General features: G+C 36.5%; 1 protein-coding gene across 2 annotated transcripts in view; it reads right to left on the reverse strand.

The window, feature by feature from the left end:
• Positions 1–2140: 2140 nt before the first annotated feature.
• Positions 2141–26083, reverse strand: part of KITLG (KIT ligand) — a 53353-nt gene continuing 29410 nt past the window's right edge. The window contains exons 3-10 of one of the 2 annotated variants that reach the window (XM_066319253.1): positions 20928–20990; positions 16294–16473; positions 14262–14424; positions 13385–13480; positions 6771–6880; positions 6143–6219; positions 4677–4760; positions 2141–3493 (exon numbers count right to left, since the gene is read on the reverse strand). In XM_066319253.1, the coding sequence (XP_066175350.1) occupies positions 4721–4760; positions 6143–6219; positions 6771–6880; positions 13385–13480; positions 14262–14424; positions 16294–16473; positions 20928–20990 (729 nt within the window). In that variant the 3' untranslated portion in view covers positions 2141–3493; positions 4677–4720. The remainder of the gene's footprint in view (positions 3494–4676; positions 4761–6142; positions 6220–6770; positions 6881–13384; positions 13481–14261; positions 14425–16293; positions 16474–20927; positions 20991–26083) is intronic. The other variant, XM_066319255.1, reaches the window with a different exon arrangement.

The raw sequence follows: 26083 nt of genomic DNA on the forward strand, positions 1-26083 counted from the left end.
ATACTCCACAGTAAAGCACATTTTATAAGCTTGCTTATAAAATGACCTTTTGATGAAATAAGTACCATTAATTCATTCAAGTAAACACAAATCTAAAGTAGAACAGTTACTCCATATAAGACTATCTGCATTTTTATTCTCACAAGGCCACTAGTAATTGCATGCAAAGTTCAACTATTTCAAAGAAAACCTAAAATGTTACATTTCTCACCAAACCACAGATATCCAAAAGCCAAATATGGTTGACTTTTATGTAGAAAAAAGCCTTTTTCCCCTGATTTTAAGAGGGAGGGTATTGATTTTCCAACTGTGTTAATGCATGGGCTATATACTCAAAAAGAAGACTGAAAAACTGATCACTCTTTAGAAGTTAAACTTCTTTAGAAGTTAAGAAGCAATTAAAGGTATATTTCTGACACTTCATCTCCAACTGAAGAATACCTTCTTCTATTTCCATTGATTTCAAAAATGTCTTACAAGTCAGTAGCATTTCAAAATCTCACTATGTCCAAAGTAAAGATTTCCTCAGTGGGCACAGATGGTTTCCAGTAAGTTCACAGACCCACTTTAAAGTGCCATGCCATCTAGTGTATTCACAAACGTCCAGAAGTCTCTTGCTTTGCAAAACCCAAATCAGATCTCTCTTGAGAACACCCAATGAGATCTCTCTTGTGCTCAGATCTCTTAAAATGAGGGCAAAGACTGGGAAAACTATGTTGTCCAGCAACAGTTCTGCTTCTCCAGGTGTTGTACTACTTCTGTGAACATTCAAAGAACAACGTTTGTGATGTGAAGGTCAGAAGTTTATATAAGAGTTTTCTTTCTGTTCTCATGTAACTTAAAATTTACCTTGCTCCACAGAAGAGATTAAAGTGTCTGACATCATTTGAAAGTGACTTAGTTTAAGATGTTGCTCCTGGAAAGTGAACATTTTGTCACAGTCAGTTTTTGTTTATTGTATGTTTCAATTAATAACTGATATTTTCTACAGTATTAATAATTAAGAAGCCTAAAATATCATGCTTTTGAATATCAAAGTGTAATTTGGGGCACACCAACATGACCCAAGTTATGTGTTATTGTGTATCTTATTTTCTGGAAAAAATGCATTTAGAAAAATGATCATCTTTTATCAACAAAGAACATTAATAAATACAAGATTTTTGCTTGACTAAATCTAAGAAAAAAACCCCAAACCCTCAAATGCATAAGCTAGCCTCAAGACCACATTGTATGAAGTATTTAAGGTTTTTGTACAATGTGTAAGGAAAATTGCTTCCATTTACTGTGGATACTTTTCCATTCAGTCATAAACAATACACAATTATTCTCTCCATTACCAATAAGGTGCAAATTTCCATCAATTAAGTCATGCTGACATTTCTTTTAGGGTAACTCTTAAATAAGTTTGAAACTCAAAGTCTGAGGGCCTTGTGAGTAAAGAACTACACAGAGTCAAAGACCCAGCTTCAGATGGGGAATTCCATTGTTTGAGGAATGCACTTGCTTTTTCAAAGTGATGAGCAACCCTGGTTATTAATTGATGAGTGCTCCAGCATCTTTAGAATAAATATGAAGGCCTAATTCTGACACTAAGCATCTTCTGATCTAGTCTAAGTGAAGTTCCTCGGGTGATGCAAACCCCAAAGTTCCATTATACTTAATAGAACTATGCTAATTTATACCAGCTGAATAGGACTTGAGGACCCTTTACTGCCAAAATGAAAGTGCAAAAAGGGCCTGAGTATAAATAAAAATTCCACATGATCAAATCCTTCCATCAATGAATTCATGAGAAATTTCAACACTGATTGCAGGGTCAAAATTCCACGCAGTGTGGCTACATGCCACATCATCAAGTATGGTAAGGTTCCAAGATTATTTTCTTTTTGTAAGTATGAAAGACAGTTTTACCAATATTATTTTACCAATAATACACACAAACACACACACACACACAAACACACATATATATTATATGACATATTCTTTTTATGCATGGTTCTCAGAAAACTGAGCAGAAGATTAAAACCTCCACAAGAACTCTTAAAAAATTTAGTGACTACACATTTTAAGGAGAGCTCCAACTTTATGAAAACTTTAAAATAGTTGCTTTGTTTCTTGGTCTTTTTTTTTAAAGTTTAAAAGTTTAAAATTTACTCAAATTAAAATTCTTGCTGACCTGGTCAATATCACGACAGATGACAGTTTGTCACCTTGTGAGCCTTTACCCTTTACCCTTCTAAGTCACAACCCCTAATACAAGTAAATAATTCATATTCATTATCTGGGAAGAGACAAGATGAAAAGATGCACAACTACACTTGAAACTTTTACCATGGTATTTTTAGGATTTACTTGAAAATGCACATCTGTACATCAGTCCTGTTCATATTCCATGGATTCTGTAACAGTAATAGATGCAGAAGACAAGTGGGAGACAAAGCTTTTCTCTTTTCTTTCCAAAGAATTAACTTTCAAGAGTGGAGAATGCCAGGATATTAAAGCTTACTAATCACTTAAAACACAATGCAAGCATTAATTACAGCTGATGTAAGTAAAAGCTAAATACACTCTCAGAATCTTTCAGATTTTCTATGCAATACATTTAAAGACAAGGTATCAATGGCATGCATCTTCTGAATTTAAAATGCATTTCACAGGTTTGTCTTTATTGTGATGTTTGAACGCAGTTCAGACTCTTTATATTGCCTTAGCACAACTGGAAATTTCCCCAGTGTTCACATACCCAGCAGTTACTCTTAATTCTTCGAAGCTCCATGAGGTACATTTGCCTCCTGTTTACTTTGTCTTCATCAAGCATTTGCTTCTCCTGAACAGAGACCACCAACGCTGATGAATTCTTGAGGCTTTCTGGGGTGGGCAACCAGCCACCTGGCACCCGACAGAGACCACGTGTTGCTGTACACACAGCCTTTGACAGGAATAAACACAGCTCCTTATAAGTCTAAGTCCAGAACATGAGCTCATGGCATGACTTTGCTTTCAAGTTTTATATACAATATTGAAAAGTATGTTATCTGTATCCATTTCTGTGTTTTCTGTCAGTTCAGAGACCTTCATCTGAAGACGTCAATTTAAGGTAGAGAACACAGAATTTAAATTAAGGGTGAAAAGGTATTTATGATAATGATTACACACAGTTGGAGGCATTTGAAAGATGCTTTTTGTTCAGGACATAATTTGTTTGCCAGAGTCAGCTGAAAGTATTAATGCAATTAAAAAACCTCAAGTGTCACGCAAGGTAGATATTCACATAAGATACAGTCCTGTTAAGTGCACACTCTTCTTGTCATTGTTCAATTCAGTGTTGGTTTCACAGTAACAAACACAAATTGTCCTCATTTCTGTATCATGTCTATGGAGTCATGGGCAGCAACAACAGATGCAGACTCAGTCTGTCACTCCAGAAGGAATACGAATGTGCTTAAAGCTGCTTCATTTATGAAGCGAACATGGAACTGTTACCTGCCTGAAGAGAAAAAACAGAAATTCTGATTTTGCTGATTAGTTTTCCTTTCTGTATTACTAAACAATAGAGCTTTTCACAGACATACGACATAGACATTTTTTCTTATAATTTTGGAAATAAATTTAACGTCACTTGTATAGAGATTTCTTTACTCAGAAAGGAAAATGTTATAAGATGTACTTTCCTGGTCCAAGAACACACTTGCCTACAAAAGCTCATTCATGTTATCTAAGGTAATGGAACAACTCTCAGGGTTTTACTGAACTGTTACATTTGGGCATTTTGGTATTGGCAATCTCTGGCAGCAAACTTCCCTTCAAAATCATCTGGACAAACCAAACCAAATTTACATCTTTGGAAAAAGGGAACAACTTATCCAGTGCAGTGACAACTTTCCTTCTCAATGAGCATATGGTAGAACAAAGCAGATAAGGAGACTGAAAAACCTCTCAAACTGTAGCTAACTCAATCACATTGAACCTGAGAGTAATGCTACAGGATGAACTGCAAAACTGAGATTGTCTGTTACACTGTTATGCTGTTCTTTCCACTCATGATAAAAAATGAAGAGTTTAGTGATGTCTGAATTTTCCACACCCTTACATAGATGTAATGGATTAAATACAGCACAGTTTCTGTGGTAAGAAGCCTCTTGCCAGAGAAGGTCTGCAGAGGACAGCTGGGACTGAGAAACCTCACTCACCTTTGCTGTTCACTCTTACATATTAAAGCAAGATGGATGTATCTGATAAGGCTACAGAGACTACAGAAATGTGCTGACTAAACGACAATTAATAAAAGCTCAGCTCCACTTGGCCTGTTCTACACTCACTTGCTAATTTTACTAGATTGTGTTTTTTAGTTCACATGGCTTTGAAACAGCTGTAGTGTAACAGCTGAAAGCTTCTCTGTATCAGCTTTAACATCAAAAAGGAGAAGCAGTAGCTGCCCTTTATTCTGAAATTCTTGTAAATTTCATTTTGAAGCATTCAAGTTAAAAATCACAGATCTAAATTAATGGTACAGATCTAAATGCTAAAGATCTTATACACAAATGAAACCTACTGATAGCAAGATTTCTTTCTTTTTTTTTTTTTCCTGAAAATGGACTCTGAATCACTTTTTATTGAAGCAGCTGAAAGTAGTTAAGTCTATGGTGAAACTCTCACCATAATCAACTTACCAGTACATGAAACAGTAACAGTGTTGAGGGAGAAAAAGCAACAGCTACACTTGTAGATGTTCCTTTTCTTTTTGCTGCAACATACTGGAAAAGAAAGGGTCCTTTATTACTACAGTAACAGTCTTTCAAGGAAATAGAATAGATGGTTTATAAGTTAGTTAAAATAAAAAGGGAACCCAAAGAATTAGGATTTATGTTAGATATTAGTTCTTCCTACTTAGAGATGATAATTCCTACTTTTTCAAGGAGAAGAAATTTGTAATAGTCATCTATGTCATATATGTCAAAACACATGCCATATATTTAAGAAGACATTTGATAGAGAATGCAATCTGTCTTAAGTTCCTGCAGAGGCCCTCCCCTGCATTTAACTGTTTCATCTTTTCTTCATATAAAAAATGGTTTGTATTATCGGTGAGGTTAAAAGGAAGATGTATGCTCCATTACACAGGTTTTAACACCTATGAGAATTACATGCAGAATGAACTATTTGTAGCAACTAATATACTTGGTGAAATGAATACACAGTCTTCCATTCTATATGCTGTATTTGAAGAAAATTTGTTTTAAGAATTTATTACTTTAGCAAGCTGAAACACTGACACAATTACAGCTCCTGTGACCAAACTGCTAGATCAGAACCTTGCCCTATTTGTCACTTTGCCAATGGGCAGCACCAGGCATTTCACACAGTGTAAGAACACTACAGGGCATGTCCTTCTGCCACCCACATCAGACCTTTCCCTAAATCATTCACAGTTTAAATCTGACCAAACATCATAAAATATGAAGTTAAACAATACTTTCAAAATGCTTTAGCATGAGCTATTCTTACTTAAAATGTCCCTAAGTCCTTTCCTGGATTTCACAGAATTCCTTGTCCAAGTCATGTCCAAGGACCTTCACAGCCTCGAACTGTAATTTCTAAGGTATATTTGATTGGCTGAAAACTTCTCTTTAAAAATCAGATAAAGCACTGTATAAGTAGGAAGAGAGCCATGAATCATTTCAGGATGACCTTAGGAAGTTAGCATTTGAACAAGTTCTCATTAATTTTCCACAATTAAAAACAAAACCAAAAAACCAGAAAATCATTGCTTTCTATTTATTTCCATAGCTTTGACTACACAGCAAATTTATTTCAAAATTACTTTCAACCACAGAGCAAATAACAACATTTACTTTATTTTGTTGCTTCCCCTGTAGATCTCACCAATCCTTTCTCACTGTGGGAATAAAGACAGACAAAATAATGTCCCCATAATAAAATGCTGCAGGCAGAACTATCCTCCATATCAATTTCTATGTTTAAGCCAGAAAGTCCTTTAAAAGGACACACTCTAAACAATATTTTACCTCTGCAGCAAGACTTGGGTTTTCTGGGGGTTTGTCATAGAGCTAAACAGGAAGTAGTTCTCAGGGATAAAATTACATCTATAATACAAATTTTAAGTGAAAAAATATACCTTATCTCATTTTCTTCTTGATAGTCATGACACTGTGTAGTTTCATCACTTTCTGGTCTGGATTTGGGATGTATTTTCTGGGAAAAAATGCATTAAATATAAATATTCTAAAGCTGTAAATATTCTAAAGCTTTCTTTAGTAACTAAATAATTGTATGTTTCAATTTGCTTCAGATGTTCAATATCAAAGTCATCTTACAAAATGTAAGCCAAATCTTGTCTTCTAACATACATCTACTATTGAAATAAATTTTACTAATGAAATTTTTGTATTGTAGGCAGGGGCATAGGGGCCAACAGCAAAAAAATTATTTTCTCAATATACAATAGAAGAAATGGAAAACTGGATGAGTCACATAACTTTTGTTTCCAGTTAGAGAGCAATCATGCTGATAAGACAGGATTTGCACTTTGATGGTGGAATTCAAGAACCTGACACACAGATTTACATCTTCAAGTCACAGTTAAGTGAAGATCAAAAGATCTCTTGCTTTCAAATTTGATTTTCAAAAAGATTTGAAAGACCTCTTGCTTTCAAATACAGAATGGTTCTCTTATTCCCACCTCCCCACAGCTACGGAATGTAGCATCACTATGTAAACAATTAGATGTCATATCTACCTCTTACCTTCCAGTATATGGCTCCCAAAATAAAGCCAATAAGGAGAGACAGCAATGATGTCAGTGCTATGCTGATCCCTTGCAGGCTGGAGCTACTAATGAAGCCAAGTGCTTCTTCTGTAATTAAAGATATTCTCATTAGTGAAGACAGATTTATAGCAGAAAACTGTCTTCAGGGCAACACTATTAGCAAGAGCACTTTCATGCACCACCTACATAACAGCATCTTAAATAGCAGAACAGATACTTCAAAGTGCAATGTACATGAGATGCGCTTCATACAAAATCTTATAGGAAATTTTTGACCACAAGGATGCTCCACCCACTTTTGAAACAACAGTGTTGAAAAGTACCAACACCAATTCTCTTTTTGCCATTTGTAGAGAATTATCTCTTTCCCACACTTCAAAGTTTTGGATTTCTTACTTTTTGAAGGTCTTACTTTGATACACAAAGCAGTTACTTGGAAAAGAATCTATGTCAATTCTTGCATTTGCATTAGTTCCATCATACAGCTCCCACTGACTGCAGGTGCTTTACCTTGCCACTAATCAATGACCAACAAGAGGACTCTCAAGGGAGGTTAATTTAACAGCATAAGCCTGATCACTTCCAAAGCTTCCTGGAAAAGTACTGCTGACTTCAGCAAGATCAAACCCTTGTAACCTTGAGGTTTAACTGTGCCTTATTTGGTTATAACCATTTCTTGATAGCTTTTAACGTTTTGTACAGAAGAGCACCAATCCCATTCTTTCATGTACACAAACAATTCCATTCCTCTCACTAGGAACTGCATGCATGCTGAGACTAAAATTTGGCCCTTCAGTTATTTCATCAAGAGTGGGAAGTGAAAAGTCCTACAGAGTCACCTGGGGACCCTCCTGAAAGGGAAAGTGAACCTTAGGAGACAAGTATTTTAGACATCGTCCACCCCACATCGTCAAGTGGTTGATTTCAAATTGGGTGTCTGCAGCTCGAAGGGTGGTTGCATTGACAGATTACAGGAAAAGAACCAAACTGTAAGCACTGGAAAAGTGTAGGTGATTGGATACATAGAAATGAAAATGAACTGACAGCACTAAAAATGTGTGACTCATGCAAACAGCAAATGTCTAGGCACATACAGTATGATATACTGCGTCAAACAACATGTGTTTAGTACATTATTAAACAGCCTCCAAGAAAATACTTTAGTTTAGAAAGGAGTGTTCTTATCATTAACTAGCAATTCATTTTCAACTCTCAGATTTTCCTGTTGACATTTTTCAAGTTTTGGACAAATATTCTTTTTATTTCTGAAATACAGCTGTGCTTTCTAGGCTCAATGTAGATAGAAATAAAATACAACATGAAGTTTGTATGTTATATATTCATATACTACATATATCTCTGTGTCTTAAACACTGTTTACAAAGTCTAGGTTCTGACTGTAGGGGCTTGAGTTTCACTTGTATCTGGTAGATTTCGCACACTAAAAGGAAACATCAGTCAAGCAGAACCTATGCTAGCTTACTGTGAAAGAAATCTGTCTACAGAAAGGAAAGATAGCAGACAAAGTTCTACAGAGGTGAACATCAGCGGAAAAAGAGAGCCTATTTACTAGTCTGCCTCTGTCTGCTCAGACATTAAAGCCAAGAGCAGACATTAACTGGGGAGACACAACCTTTCTAACTTTCTGTCCCAGATTAGGCATAGAGGATGTTTGCTAGCAAAACTGATCTTCAAAATAACTGGGCAACCTCAAGCTGGTGGAGCCAGCCTGAACAACTCCAAAAATGCTCTCCTGTTGTTGTTTATCTGAACTGTATTCTCAGAAGAAAATTCCGATATTGCTCTTGTGCTCTAGGCAAGTAAAAAGCAATCCTCATTTGCCTAATGCCATTCTTCTCAGTGAGAGACTGCCGAGTTTTACAACTAAATTATGTAAATCATATGGGGATGGCCATGTTTTCTGGATTCCTCCCCACAAACTTCAGAAAAAAACTAAAAAGTAAAATAAAAATCAAAGGAAAGACTCTTCAGGTCATGTAAAGCCTAATGTGTTCGATAACATGTTATGGTAGAGTGTATAACCTCAAAAACCCCTGCCTATCTGCAGTGCTGGGCAGCATGTCATGGCAAGCAGGCAGTTTTTTACATGAACTGCTAGAGAAATGTTCTGTATGCAGGGTAATCAGTTATATTTTTGTACCTTTGTTTTTAACAGTATTTTTCCACAAACTTAATGCAATTTAAGACAACAGAAAAGACCCTTTTACAGTGGGGTATCTAAAACTGGAAAATTTGATTTCTGAAAAGTTATTTCCAATTGAGATGACCTCTTCATCATCTTTGGAAAACTGAAAGGAATTTATAATTAGGTTTCCATGTGGGGACATACAATCAAGGGATCGAGCCTAAATGCAGTCCCATTGTGACCCTCACCTTAGCCTACCTCTTAAAAATGACAACAGCCTTTTTTGTTTTTTTCCAAAACCTCATATGAATTAATTTGGAAGTCAAGTAACCCATAACTACCTTAAAAAGCAAGCAACAACAGAATTCCACTTTCAAGTCCAGAAAAAATTCTCTTGAAAGATCTGGGGAGAATGAAATGAGTCATGGCAGGTTTCTTCATGTGCCTTTTATTTATATTAAAATTTAAAATGGAACAGGCTGAAAAATTTTCAGTCTGGAGAACCTCCCAGGGACTTGTGTCTTAATGAAGAAAAGAGAGAGAAGGAAAGAAAACTGGCTACCACAGGGACCTTTTCCTCTGTTAGAAACTTTGGAGCTCTATACTGATTCTGACTCCCATCAGTTGCAAAGGCAGAGCAGGAGAAGGAATAGCAGGAACCAGGTGTACCAATAACTTTATGAACCCTTTGGGCAATGCCAGAGGAATCGCTGACTCTATCCAGCAGAGTGAAAAAGGGGAGTGGATGCAGGCCAGCATCTCTCAGAGCTCTCATTCTGCATCTTGCAGAAAATTCCCTAAGAAAGTGAGGTCATTTGATGCTTATTTACATATAATCTTCATGGACATTGGGATGTTAAGCTGTAAACAAAATATATTTACATTAAAAGCCACTCAGCTACACAATGAAGTTATTGAGCTGCTTCCTACCTTGAGCCATGATTGAAAGCACTGGCTTAATTTTTTTTTTTTTAACCATATATGTCTGAAAGGAATTTTCAGTTTACCTCTGCTCAGTTCCAACATAATTACTACAAGATCTTATCTGTAAAAATGCAGAGCAGCTCTCACCTGTTCATTAGGGTTTTCCATTAACTATTATGTTGGAACAAAGGAACAAAGGCACAGAAGGCAGCATCAATTGCATTAAGCCATAGGTGAACGTTTTCAAATTGTTGTGCAATTACTGAATTAAACTATGGTATTTTTTTCTTAATTAAAAAAGGAGATCTTCCTAAAAACAGTTACAGAGATCTCTGTGTTTACATGTTCTTTGAGCTACTCAGTACTAAATAATACGGCTAAATTATTGTGAGGAAATTACAAACAAAAGTGGAAGGAGGAAGAGTGGACTCTTAATGAAATTATAAAGAACATTATGGCATTCAGTTGAAGGAGAAGTTTTAGTCACAGCTAGTAAGTTCAAGCTTTGATCAGAACAACATGAAATTGATCTGATGGGTTCAACCACTGAAAGAAGAGATTAAGACTCAAGACTTCTTACCCTGACACTTCTTTACATAGGAGCCATCTCATCTAGCTTCTCTAGACCAAGTGAGGTATAATCATCCAGAGAAATACGAGCGAGACTGAAACTTTAACAACTAATTGGAACTTCAGTGGACCACAGTCAGATAACACAAAGCGGAAAAACAAACCAGACCAAATAAATATGGGATGGCGGTAGTGGCCTTTTGAGAGTGTTATGGGGGAAAAGATGAAGTGGGAATATGTTATAACCCTACATTCAATATTACAAGAATGAACAAAAACCACTATCACCATTCAAAAACAATTAAAATAGCATAATTGTTCTATTTTTCATTTAGCTGGGCTAAGACTTTTTGTGTATATTTAGTTGAAATTGTACTCTATTATTGTAGTTTAATTTTATTGTTGTGTAAGAACAATGGAGTAATGAAATATGACTCAACAAAAGTAGCAAAAATAAAAATCCATAATGGCTAATTTATATACAATTTTTTATGATGAGTATTTCACAAATTATTTTATTAGATGATGCACTTCAGGTTTGTCTCAGTTGAATTTAGAATTGGGGCAGTTCAAGTCATCTGACTACATGGACTTTATTAATAGATTCAAAATATATTAATCTGGAGGGCTTCCTTTGCAAACACCGAATGCTTCTAAATGCTCTACAAACTATTAAACTGAAAAATAACTCAATTTAAAGCTGTTTAAAATGAAAGGGTTAATTAAAAAATAATACTGTGATTTGTGTCTGAAGATGCTTTTTTCAGGCTTGCCCTCTTCTCAATGTTTTCCTTTCTGAAATTTGACTCTAGTGATAGTTTTTTGAGAACAGTCATGAAGCGAGTGGAATGCTAAGCCGGGGAGTCTTCACAGGGGAAGTACTAAGGTTTATTCACTGTAGTTCCTTACAAGAAGGTAAGGATTAACTAAAATCAAAACTTCCTCAGCAACAAAGACAAGACAAAACTAAGATTGGCACTAAAGGCCATTTCAAGGAATAAAACAGTGATGTCAATAAAGATTCCACAGCTCCCTCCCTGCAAAAAAACCACCAATGGAACCAGTCAGCATCCAAATTAATGCAATTTAATCTGATTATGAGTTCAAACTGTCCCTAGACCCAGCCAGACATGTAGTCCTCATGTCATTTCTACATAAGGCTGTTAATTGATATCCAATTTTCCAATAAATTGCTTAAGAGAATGATAATCAGCTAAAACACACCTGTACAGCATATGGTAGTCAATCAATTTACTGCATTATTTTAATTAGGGTTTTTTTCCTACTTGATTATCAGTTCCAATTATAAAACAAGATTAATAATCCTGCTTCTGTACTCTCCTCCAGAGTACAGACACAGGTGCCACACTCCACTGCACTGCCCGGTACCCTCCTGTCACAAAGGGTCAAACTCCTTTCATCTGAACTGCTCCTGTAATCTGTCTGTCTTTTGGCTTCTTGATTCATTCCCATTGCTTCAGGCTGTGGCTGAATATTTTTCGTCTAGAAATGACAGCAAATATTCTCACGTGTTCAGACCTGAGAGAGAGACAGGTATGCATTCTTTAACCCCTTCCTAGTACCTCAGAGCCGACCTGGGGCTCATCAGGTTATTTGCAGACAGCTCTGTGACCTCCTGGCAAGGAATCTACGACAGTGAGTCTTCTCTTTTCCAAAGACTCAGGCTGACAGCCAGGAGTGGAGGGGTTTTTATAATTCCTTTTACTCTGAGGATTCTGGGCTATGATGACTTAAGACCTACTCTTAATTAGAAAGCAATCAAGAAGGGCTTAAAACCTGATAGCAGCTGTGAGCCATCAAGGTAGCATGCATGGTGCTAAAAGCCCACAGGGTAACTAGATTACACATCCAAAGAGAAGGAGCATGAGAAAAAACTCAGGCCTAGTAGCAACTGTGTCACCATCAGGGGCTACCATTGTGGCCACTAGACTACGTCAGGCTGCCCCTCTACACGTTTCCTTGAGCACAGGGATTACCAGTCCCATACCTCATCATCACACATTCAGATAACATAGGTGTTTGTGAATTGAAAAGAGGAAATTGTAAAGAGAGCTAGAATCACATTGTCATCTTGACATGTCTGGGAAACAGGAACAAGGAAACAAGAGGATTAAACTTTGATCACCATTTCAGGAACCCCTAAGGAAAATCCCCTATTGTTCACATGGAAATCTCCAGATAGTGTTCACCTTATTGTACAGACGTCACTAAAAGTCCCTGAAACTTCACTGTTTACCTCCATTTCAGATGCCTATACCCTTTCTGACCTTGTGACAAGTAATGCTGAGGCTCTTACAGCAACCATTCTGGGTTCTTATCAGGGAACTGTCATGTAATACAGTGACCAAGACAGATAAGAATGATGGACATGAGTATGCCAGAGAAAAGATTACAGCCTGCCTGTCACTGACCCCAGGTGAAAGCATGCTGAATGTGGAGATGGCTATACTGCAACTACAGCAAAAAAACATGGGGACTGTCTTCAGGGCTGGAGTAAAGCTTGGGATTGACAGTACTCTCAAAACGAAATGTACAGGTATTCTCTTTGTTCACGGGAGTACCCTTGTCCAATTTAGCATAGCTATTCTGTTTATTTGGAGTGACTTCCTTTTCTGAGAGTTAAAATGAGGTGTCTGGCCAAATTTGCTGAGGCCATATGACTAGTGAGACCTCATGACAGCCAAAACGAAGAGGCTTGCCCTCTCCAAGTTGTACAGAGCTGTCACATAATTGTAACTTGATAGCATCGCTACATTTTGATGAGATAAGTTCATTGCATTTCAGTATGACAGCTGAGAAACACATGGTACACCATCAGGAACATGTAACTTCCCTTTAGTTTGCACAATTAATGACATTCTTTTCCTCTGAGCTCTCACAACCAGCTACCAGAACAAAATGGAGACATATATTCAATCACTTGTACTTACTGTTACTGCTAGTGCTACTGCCAATGCTGTCATTCCTAAGAGAGCTGGCAGCAACAGGAGGAAACAAAAATGTTTTTGTGACAGCGACTCTGGAATCTAAATAGAAAACGAATGTGTCAGAGTTACGAACTTAAAATACAGTTCCCTCTATATAAAATGATGGGTTACAGGACTACTCTGATGTGGCTATAGGGCTGTTTTAAAGGGTGGATGTAGGACTGCTCATAAAGTGGATTAAGCCAAAAAAGGCAGTTTTATTAAGAGGCAGAAGTGTCTACATGCTGAGCTGCTGCTGAATAGCTAATCTGGAAAAGCAGTTGTCATCTGTCACTAGAGAGAGTAAATAAAAAGGTAGTACAAACCCTCCATTTACTGGAAGGATAAGAAAGAGCTGCAGGAGCTTGACCTGAGCTCGTTAAAATTTTTAAATGAAGTAAACATTGCCCCTGTTTAGGAAAAGTGAGATGAAATTGAAGGTGACTTGAGGGTGCTGTGATTTACAATTTGTCTTAACTTCCTCTCCTTTCAGTTGTGCAATCTTAGGCTCTTTTACCACCTTACAAAACTAAACAGAGCATTAAGAGAAGATAAGAAGAGTAATGTAAAAAAAGACAATTCAGGATATATTTTGGATTAATAGAAACAGAGCAGCATAATGCAAAGTTATTTTGATTATACTGAGAAATTATGTATCTAGGAATGACAGCACTAGAACTTGACTTAGAACAGAAACATAACCTTCAGTGTCAGTAGTTAATTTGCAGTAAAAAGGTGACATGGAGGCATGGTATCACATCCTTGGCACCAACAAAATCCAAGAAAAATCACACATTTATATCTGCCTAGATTCTGTTCCCCAAAAGGAGATCCCTCTTACCATTCTCTGGTGTTCCTACTGTTGAAGGCAGAATGCAGTCATTCTTATCCCATCTGTCTGCAGACTCTTTGTAGACCTCAATGGTACTATTAAAGTGCCTAAAAAAATCCTCAGGAATGAAGTGACCTTCTTCATAAAGGTGACCATTTTCTTTTACAAAATCCTAGAGTAAAATATAGAATTCAGCTTGAAAGAAGTTCAAGGGAAATGCTGATTTCAGCACCTCAATAAATTATAAAAATACCCAAAGATGATACAAAATTGTTTAAAGTTTTAACCTGCAGACAACCAGATTAGCTGTATACAAGCTTCATAAAACATATAAGCCATCTGATCTGAGGATTTCAGATTAGCTCTGGAATGAATTATTAATACAGTGTTGCAAAATTGCTAAGGAATAAAAGACAGTCTCCCATCCTATACTGAAAAGCAAGAGACATTTTTAAATTCCTCTCATTAAAAACACCCTCCTTGACTTCACATAACTTTGCAAAGTTTCACATGAGTCTTTTAATCTGCATACATGAACATGACGATCATTGGTATTGTCATTAAGAGAATGGGGAATAGAATACAATAGCTGGGATACACCACTGCTCAGAAACAGGCTGAGATCCCTGATAACATACCTAAAAATATGAGCAACTATAAACAAGGAAGCCCAGTCACTCTGAGGTCTAACAGACAAGTTAGTTGTGCCAGACTAAACAACATGATTGAGATCTATGTTGATAATTGACTGGTGGTTGGTTGTTTTTTTTTTTTTTTTTTTCCTTTTTTTTTTGTCAGCAAGTCAAATTTGGCCTGGGGTTACTCTGTACTCCCAAGAAGGACAGTGGTAAGAATATGGTCTATGGAAAACCTCCTGGTTTTGGTTCCAAAGTTATTTTATGCTTGGTGCTGAAAGTACTAGACTTAAGATCATTATTCTCTAAGGAAATCAACAGCTAGTTGTTTGTTGAATTACAGGATATTTACTTTTCCATTCTACAAAATAAAATTCCTCTTCCCCAACCACATCCCAGCTGAATGCTTTGAATCATCATGACAAAAATAGAAAGGAAAAATATATATATACCCTGAAGATTGGAGATAATTCAGTTTGAAATGGAAAAGTAGGGAACATCTAAATCCTCACAGCAATGCAATGCAAATACATGGCAAGCTTACAAGGTTATTCCACTCTAAGGGCACATGAGTGTTTTAGTTAATTTGATTCATTTTGGGTGTTGAAAAGGTGCAATTACAACAACTAAGGACTTAGGTGATAAAAATAACTGCATACGGAAGATAAAATACTTGCTCTAAAGAACATGGTGGATTTAACCTCTTTTATTCAGTAGGACAAAACCTTCAATCACTGAACTTATTTTAAATTACTGATAGTCTGGTCAGATTTGGATAATGAACTAGAAAATTAATTTCATCCCTCCTTCCCTGCCTGCACAGAGAATCAGACATCACTTGAGTGAGGATACTTCCAGCTGCTGTTAGAATCCAGAAACACATGAAAAAAATGGACCAATATCCTCTGGTCTTTGCAGTGTCTCTTTTTAAAAAGCAAATTAAACCATGGAGAAGCTTTCAGAGCTTTACACACAGTGATACATACAAAAAGTATATTAATAACTTTAACCACATCGTCTTTAAATTTACATTAAGATCACTAGCAAAATATATAATTGAAGCTGGATACACAAGGAAAATTTCTGCTAGTTTCAAAAAGTCCAAAAAGAATTAATTATCTTAAAGAAGACTGCTGCATTTCTGACTTAAAATAACTGCATACAGTTCATTGTATATACTGTAAGTCCTTGTAAGCCATTTTTCTTTGAAACAGGAGATAACAGCCAATGTTAGCACAGTGTACTCAGTGCATTTCTAAACAAAGTAGAAATTCAGATGCATGGGAATAGAAATGAAAATAAATCTAATAGAGCCTTGGATATTTCTAAAGTATTATTGAATATTGTGCAACAGAAAGCAACAGAGGAATATCCAGTACAAAAGCTGAAACTCTGTATATGATTACCTTATTTTTATCAAAAGCAAGGCATGCCATAAGATCATTGATTATCCTTGTGAGATTATTGATGATTAAATAGTTGCTCAAAACATCCGACATATCTGGAATGTCAGAAAATTTCTGGAGAAGATTATGTAGACTCCTTGAAAATTCAGGCACCATCAAATGCAACCAACAGTGATTAGGCTGTCAGAGGATAAAAAGAGAAACAAATGTAAATTAAATATCAGACATTTGTAGAAACTGGTTAAACATCTCAATGTGCAAAAGTAAATCAGACTGTTCTTTCCAATTTAAACTATCTCAGAATTATAAATTACAGTTCTTCTTCTTTACTGTGGCCAAGTTTCTCTTTAGTCCTTTTGGCAATATTTCTATTCTCACTGATACTGACATATTTATGGTCGTCTGTTAAATGCTTCATTAAATTCTCAATGAATGCCAAGCGTCAGTGTGTTGAGCACTTGAGCCTTGCAACATGTTACTATGAACCCTACTCCATGCTTTCATTAACCTATTTTTTTTTCTTTTCAATTCCTACTGCCTTAATAATTCTTTAAATACCGGTTTTCATTTACTGTTGTTACCTTACATGACTCAGTTAACCCCAAAGATCCTTGATTTGAATTTCTTATTAGGAGGGTTTCCATTAAAACTTTGCATGAAATCCCTGTGAGCTTTTATCCACCTTTAAACGAGTTAGCTGAGTTAATTCCCTCTCTTCAGCTTTTTCACTAAATGGCATTACTGGGAACAGTTTCTAGCTCTAAAAGCCTTTCTTCTTCCTGAGTCTTCGATAACAAAAGTGTTCTGCACAGCCTGTCACTGTACACTAACACCTATGCAATTAGTTTGCAGGCAAAGTTTGTACAGCTGTTCACATGACTGAAACCTGGTAATTCATCTTGCTGTCTTAGAGGAAGTCATTAATTTCTTTTACTTAGATATATATATAACAGTAGTCAAATACAGGAAAAAGTCAGACACCCTGACTCGGTATGATCAGCAAAAATACAGGTAGTGCATTAATCAGAACTGCAATTTGCACCTGTAAACACCTTCCCAAAGAAAGCTAAATTTTTAATGGCAAAAGTTATGAGAATTTATTCCATATATGACATTATTTTTCCACTATTGAAAATGTTTCATTAAAGCCTTCCAGATACAAAGATCTTGGCACAACAGACCCTAAGCACTCTCAGTACCACTAAACCAGTTTCCAGTTGCTGCCCAGTGGACAGGCAACTACTGAGTCCACCTTCTGCAACACAAAGCAAATGTTTGGCAATGTACATACTTCTAGGCTTAATGTTACTCAATTTCTTCAATAAACCTGCATACAAATTCTTTATTAAAAAAAATAAATCTACAGGTGTTGTTCTGCTTTGATGTGTAAATGTTTCTGGCAACAAAAAATATACTTAACATTTTTGAAGACTAATCAGACTATTAGGCTTCCAGGCTTAGAGAACCAAATGTAAATACATTGTTCAGCTCCACCTGAATTTCTACTTCTGTGTAAAACTCTCTTACAAAATGATAACCTGTGGCAAGTCAGTGATACAACATTTTGCAATTATCTCAACAATGACTTAAAAAGGGAAGAAATAGAAGGCTAAATGGATAGCATTTGGCTTGAGTCTGCTTCCCTTTTTTCCTTCAAGGACAACAAGGTGAGGGAAGAGGCAGAAACAAATAAATCAGAGAAAGTTTGTTGAAACATATTCTATTCAAAGAGTGTATGTTGTGCCATGTCCATGTCGCACCGCCCCCAAGAGACAGGCAGCGCATTTTCTTGCCTCTGCTTTGGAGCAGGAACACTGACACAGAACAACTGTGATTCCCTGAACTGGAAACCTAAAAAATCTTTTCCTTTGAGGTTTTGTGGGTGAGCATTCTCCTCTGGCAGGGACCAGCATAAGCTTGCTGCTTCTCCTAGTGAGCATTTGGCAATTCCAGCAGGGAGTCTATTTTGTTGCTCCTGTGGTTTAGCATGCGTGTGGGAGTCTCCTCTAACTGAACTGTTCTGACCTACAAAGCTGTATTTCAGAAAAGCTCTAAGTTCTCTTTTCAGAAATGTCAAGCTGTGCAGTCACTTGCTATGTCAATACCTACCAAACACAGGGATAAGTCTGCGCTAATTGAAAAATATGACATTATTTGTAAGGAGAAATGGAGGCTTAACTCTGATATTTTGTGTAAACTTTGTCCAAGATTTACATTTTAGGGCAATTGCAAACACGATTTCCCTTGTACTTCTGGGTAGCTCTCATTTGGCTTTTACTTTCTACATTTGTGTAAAAGTTTGAATGTTATCGCCTCTTCTGAATTCAGCCCTTTGCAATCATCTCTGCCTTTTAACCTTCAGGTTCGACTACACAGTTCACTCTCTACAAGACTACTTTTAAAGCCACTCAGTTGCCTTGAGCTAGTGCATAATGCAACAACCCTTCTGTTTAATGGATGGGTCAGTCTGTTCCTGTTACATGCACTACACTGGCTTCCCATCTGCTTTGCATTCACCCTGCCTTCCTACCTTTAGTCATCTACATTTGGGACTTTCTACCTTGGGTACACTTCCCACTTTATGCACGCACTGAAGATTGAAATCTCTTGAAAAAAAATTGCAGAGCACCATTTTAATTCCTTCAGAGTTGAGCAAAGGGCATTTACTTTAGGCAAAACCATGGGTTTCCCAGCTTGCACGGACCAAAGCAAAGCCTACTTGTTCAGCAAGCCTTGCTGTGGTATGCATAACACAACCTGAAATTCCCAAAGAGGAATTTGGCAAAGTGGGATCTGAATACTGCTGAATATCTCCCCCTGTGAAGGCAAGTAGCCAAGAGCTGCACCTGCCATTACCATGACTGAAAGTGGTGTGCAAAGGGAACACAGAAATCTCAGCTCTGAACTTCTCTTCTTCCTTTTTATTTCTTGGCTGATGGTTGTAAATGTAAACTGGATCTAAATTTCTGGATATGATGCATCAAGATGACACAGCAGAATAGAAAAGAATAGAAAAGAGTCTCTATACTGACAGTCAAAACTGAACCATGGAGAGAGGCAAGAGTAAGAACAACCAGGACTCATTGCTCAAGCACGTTCCCTTGCCTTCTTCACCTGCCAACATCCCTAGGACTGCATTGGAGGGAACAGCCTCAATCCAGCCCAACAGCTAATGGGATGGAAGCTGGGGAGACAGCACTCAGGCTACAGCTTTCCTCCAGAGATGGGAATATCATCACATCAGACACCAATATCAGTGAATTTCCAAAAGCCCTGCAGTCATGGGATGGTGGCAGCCGGTCTTGCTTCCTTTTTCTCTAAATATTTGCTGTTATAAGAAATGGAAAATTTTCCATTAGTTTTATTTATACAGTACCTGACTTCCACAGCATTTGTTTTGTGGAGTTTTCCTGTCTAAAGAATCAACTTTAAACTGGGTTTTCCTAAGTTTTAGTAAAAGCCACAAGCTACCAGCAAAACTCTTAAAAACTCTTCTAAATCTGACATAACCCTTCATAATCTCACAACTCAGAGCCCTTTACTATCCTGCAGCCTCCTTTTCCTCCTCCCATCTTCTTGTTATTCAGGAATGAATAACTGCTGCTTCTGGCATCATTTTCCAATATCAATAGGGAATATTGTAGATTTGCCACATTCTTGTAAGGTAGGATGCATTTTTATATGTGTATCATATACAAATTGGATTTTTACAGTGAAAACCATGTACAGACGCAAAAACAGCTTCTTACATCTAGCAGATAATTTTCAGCTCTGATGTAGGTGTACAGTGATTAATTCTTAAGACAGGCACAGTATTATTCATTTTAATGACAAAATTGTAATTTTCTTACTTTTCTCCTTGCCTTAAAACAATATAGCATTCAGCATAATTTGTACTTTCATCTTGTCTCATTTTCGCCTTTTTATTGCAATGTATGCAACAACCAAGTTTTCAATACATAATTCGAAAGTTTTTTTGTTGAATTGAGGAAAACCAAAACGAATGTTTTTGCAATAAAACAACATGATTTTTAAAATAAAATGTTTTAAATAATTTAAAGTGTATAGATAATGTTTCTATAGATAATATAGAAAGTACCACGATGTATTAAATATGGAATTATATAGAAAGAATAACACAAAGCATGTTTGAAATCCTGCTGGTTTGTTTAGTTACTGACGCTACTATTTGCTGAACTAGGGGCTCTCTTTACTGGCTACTTAGTATTTGTTCTGCTCTAATGGCACTTCCATCGGCTGAAACAAGAAGAACTTCTACAGTATGTTCCAAAGTACAATTACAGAGAACTTATTTCTTTAAGGAAGCAATAGTTTTCAATTGACACAATGAAATAATACTGATTAAATAATAACACAATTTTCCCAGAAAAAAAGTCTAAAAATTTAATATGAAGAAATATTTTCCTAGAATTCCTGTGATTAAAAAGGTTCTAAGGAACTGCAAGAATCTCTCTACATATATTTTAATAAATACTTGGGAACCATATGAAAAGTGAAACAAACATTATTTAACTGTAACTTGCTAAGATATACGACTAGGTACAAAATGTTACAGCCATCACTGGTTCCAGTGGGCTATTTTATTAGGATTAACTTTAAGAGGTTCTACATACCAGACTATCCATCTTCGGGACATATTTAAGGGTTATCATATAATCATTTGGAAGATTTCCAACCTAAAATAAACACATAATAAAATGTTATTACTTACTACACAAAGTAAGACTTTATTTCCATTAATGCATTCAACAAAATCTACCAAATATTCAACAGAAATTTTCAGCAATTTACCAGGTGCATGCAAAAACAGTTACTTCTATGCTCACTTTCCTGTGGAACTGCTATTGACACTTATTTGCTCACAAGTGAACCATCTTTCCACAGCTTTGTAATACACCCAGGCCTGATCTGATCATTTTCAATGCTACTGCTTCCCAGCAGAATTAAAGTCAACAGTGGGTTGAGAAGTGAACTGATGTTCTTCATTACCACAGAAACTCCACTGCCCTTCCATCTTTTAATGTCTTTAAGTATTTACAAGATAACTTCTACTGTAGACAGTAGAGGACCTGGAAGTATCTAGCCCTTTTTTTGTTCAAATAATGCCCAACTTCAACATGCTTCTGAACCTAAATACTTGCCTATCTTGTGCTTAGTTATGTACCAGGTCAGAAAAACACCTGAGCACAACTTTAACTTGGGGTTGTGCTTGTTACTAATGATGAGCAATACCATTATGTCATAGCAATGTCCTGGGGCAAAGGAGAGCTTCCACACCTAAGCTGCAGTTTACAGATGTGGGTGAGCATGAAGTGTGCTGCAGCAAAACCAAGGAGTGGAAGAAGGGTTCCCACTGAATTATATTATACAATCTGCCACAGATGGAATCCAACACTACTGTGAGACATGGTTGAACATCTGGGGAATGTGCTGAGTTGGGAGATGAACAGTCCAACAGTCACTGGACTGCCACAAATTCAAAGCCTTTTGAAGTATTTTTTTCAAAAGGTTTAACCATAAAATGATGCTTAATGATGCAATAAACCTATTTTCCATCAATGAAAGTGTCAATTGATACTTCTCATCTTGGTTTGAAATCCATGTAGTCAAAAGCAATATGCGCAGATGTCTCTCCTTGGGTGCAAAAGCATTTCTACTTCAGGTTAAAGATCATTATTCTGCTGCTATAGCTATCAGCACAGGAATTTCTTTTCCCCCTGAGCAGTTTTTAGGTAGTATTTTGTTTGGCAAAACATAATGTTTTATTTCTTTATTAAAATTTTGTTTCAATTAAAAATTAAACCAGTTATTTCAAAATGTTATGGTTCTAGAAATGATCAAGGGCAATGCTTACACACAGCCAAACACAAGTGAATTCCAAACATTTTTTAATTTATGTGGGCATAACTACAATTTTTCAGCTCAATGACATCTATCTTTCTCCTACAGCTTTAGAACAGTTACTATATAAATGATCCTTAAAAATTCTCTCACCTATAGGAGTTTTATTTCTTTTTTTATTCTTCTTTTATTTTTTATACCTACACATTCCCAAAACAGAAGCACCACTAAAATTCTCTATATTTCTATTCACCTGGAATTTCGGGGAGTTGAATCAAGATGCTATTAATACTGAAAAATATTTCAATGTATTTTTTCTTTCTTTAGAGGACCAGATTTATTCTGAATCCTCATCCAAATTTTTTGTCTATTATTCCTTTCTTTAAAATATCACAGCATTGCAGCATACTAATAGGTATTCATTTTTTTTTTTTTTTTTTGTAGCTTCCTTTGCATGCTTAGAGGGGTAGGATTGGCAGCACTTCAAGCAGCATAGATAGTGAAGATGCTACTCTGTGTGCAAAGTTTCCCATAGTCACTCTAGAGTGATTCCACACTTAGCAATGCCAGCAAAACCACTGTTCTTTAAGAAAGGTCACTGGAAGATTAAATTTGTTCCATATCAATGAACACTACAAGAATTGTTATACATTATGTATACAATCTACTTTCCTGGCATCAGAGCCTCTCAAGCACTTTTCACACACAGTTAAAAAAATTTAAGTGCCCAAGAGCTCTTACACCTTCTCAATCAGAGCTGGAGCATACAGCTCACCCTCAGATATTTCTCTTCTTGACAGACTGTGAATCAGATAAGATATTTTTGAATTTACTACTAAAAATGAAGATCACTGGGAGGATGGTGTCAAAGACAAAATACATGCACTGTCTCAAGATGAAACTTGTTAAAGTTTTGTTGACTGAAGTCCACACATCAGATGCTGTGCTGGTAAATGATGGATCTCAGTCAAAGCGAGGGAGTTACATTTGTGTCCCACTTGGACTTCCCAACTCACACACAGAAAATAGGGTAAAGCCCCCATGTAAGAGGGAAGGATATGTCTGCATTTTGTACTCTCTTGCTTTGCTGAAAAGAATATTGAAATTTTGTAGCCTCCAAGACTCTGATCCAAACCCAGCCACTTGATTTTCATCTGCTGAAATGATCCTGAAAGTAATGAATGCACTCCTCACACCTGCTCTGTGCAGGGTGCCTGACTGCTGTGGCTTCCAATGATATCAAGATGACAAGGCGGCTCATCCCTGCCTGAGCAAAGGTGTGTGGAAAAGAACTGTCCATTGAAACTGCCTGAGTCCTGGAATGGCTTTTTTATTAGTTCCTCTACTCAACTCTATGAGTACAGTGGCAAACCTGGGGGGCCACAAAACACCTGCCTGCACAACTTACCTTGGTTAAAAAAGAAGAGTTTTGATTATTATAGAGAACGTCAACTGATAATCTTGCAAAGGAATGCATAGAACCAAAAGCATTGAATTTCAATTAAAATGTCATGAAATTTTTCTCTGATTTAGTGGCTGTGTGTGATTGCACATATCCCAACAGGCTGAGAAAAGTTGAAGAGCAGGGAGTCTAGACTAATGTCTTTAAATCCATATAGAACTAACAATAAGGGCTATATTCCCAGTTGTAACAAAATCTCATACTGAGGAATGTAAGATTAATTTTGACATAGAGAGGTCTGAATATTTAATATAGCACTGTTAACACTGCATAACCCAAACGTATTTTAAAATATACTCACAGGCACATAGATAGGGAGGTGAAAAAAGGCTGTAAAAGTGAATTGGGTTCCATAAACTACTCTTTCATAACAACAGCAGACATGAGAGATTACCTGTCTGCAGTTGCATGCTTTGAAATGGGGGCTACTGCTCTTGAAAATTCCCTTTATTGCAATTGTTATGAAAATTATAAGGAGACAGATTATAAGCACTATCATTTTATACACATGTAAAAGATAAAATATATTAATAAAGTAAAAATTACCATTTTCTATTATCAGTGTTTTCTTTTTTATTCTGAAGCATATGATGGGAAAAAATACTTTCCTTTTGGATATAATTTCTGCTTTGAATTTCTCTCTATTTGTTTCCATTTTCCTGTTCTTTTCATAGAATAATAGAATGGTTTGGGTTGGAAGGGACCTTACAGATCATCTGTTTTCAACCCCCTACCATGGACAGGGACATCTTCCACTATTCCTGGTAGCTCAGAGACCCATTCAAGTTGGTCCTGACACTTTTCCAGGGAAGGGCCACCCACCACTTCTCTGGGCAACCTGCTCCAGTGTGCCTCACCACCCTCACAGTAAAGAATTTTTTGCTTACATCTAATCTAAATTTCTCTTCTTTCAGTTTAAAGCCATTTCCCCTTGCACTAGCACTACATGCCCTTGTCAAAAGTCCCTCTCTAGCTCTTTCGTACTGCTTCTCTGGATTTTCTTTTCCTGCAGGAGCTTCCACTGTCTGTACTTCATCTCTGCAATCTACTCTCTCTCGTCTGCTAATGAAGGAGTTAATAAAATCTTCATCATTTGGCTTAAGACAACATGCTAACGATTTCCGTTCACACTTTTTACAGTCATAGTGGCAGATTATTTGCAGCATAACAACTCTGGATAATTTTTTACAACCCCTTCACTCAGAAGAGTTAGATCCATTTAAAAATAAAAATCAAATGTAGCAGAGAGTGTAAAGTACATATTTACAGCAAAGATGCAATGTGAAAGCAAAGTATTTGACAGCATGTCTCAAACAAGGAACTGGTCAATAAATCCTGACTATTGTTTGGGCTTCCAACATTCAAAAGAAGAAAATTGCTTTAGAGAAGTAGTTCATGGAATAAGAGGTATCTTAGATTTTGTTAATGGACAAAACAAAAATCTATAGGTATATTCTGTATATCCTGCACAGCTCAGTGAAAATTTTATTTATATGTAGGTTTTGATGTTCAGATTTAACAAACATATATACAACTGATTCCTAATTCTTATACAAAATCAAATGCACAATTCCTGTGATGCAGCTTTCTGCTGACTTACTGTGCTGAAACGAACAATGGGGACAGATTTTATTGACAGGTGCTGCAATTACAGTTTCATAATATGGAACACTTGCTCATCAAGTAATGTGCTTCCCTCCAGACATCTTCATTACAAAAGAAGCAGGAGGTCACATGATGAGTAGTGCAGAATGAATACTCTCTAAATACTTGCCTCCTCTATAGGTCCAAAATTATGCTCTGTTAAAGTTCTCACCATTAAAAAACAAAAATGATTGTTCAATTGTTATCTGCTTCTTAAGATCATTTTACTTAGGATATATTCTTCATATGACAAAATTATATTACCTAGATGTGAATAAATTTAATCTTACAGAAAATATACAAATCATTTTTTAATGAAGAGATACCAGTCAGATTTGGTCTTACATTGATTAATGCTCAGAAACCTCATGGTTATTGAATTTCTTTCTTTCCAATTCTTTCTTCTGGTGTGAATCTAGCATGATGCTAGTGAAAATCCAGATTAAAACCACTGAAAACAAGTTACGCCACACATCTGTCCTCAATTTATTACTCAAAACAAAGTTGATTAGGCAAATGACCCACATTTTCAGGCACTGCACAGCATGCCTTATTCTCCAACAGCTTAAGCTTAGTAGACATCTCACATCTATATTCACAGAGGGTCTTGACTGAGGCATGTTCTCATATCCCTAAGGTACAATGAGGTTGAGCAGAACACAGCCACAGTCATGCTCAGGAGTTTTCTACAAGCAATACAGAGAGTTTACAGTACTTGGAGCAAGCCCAGTACCAAGTAAATAAAGCCTAGGTAGGGAAATGTGGCACTGTTTAGCAAGCACTGCAGTAGAAATGTGTGTGTGGGAGGGGGTAAAACATACT

Source organism: Sylvia atricapilla, chromosome 5, assembly GCF_009819655.1.
Source record: "Sylvia atricapilla isolate bSylAtr1 chromosome 5, bSylAtr1.pri, whole genome shotgun sequence".
In the NCBI taxonomy this organism is placed as follows: domain Eukaryota; kingdom Metazoa; phylum Chordata; class Aves; order Passeriformes; family Sylviidae; genus Sylvia; species Sylvia atricapilla.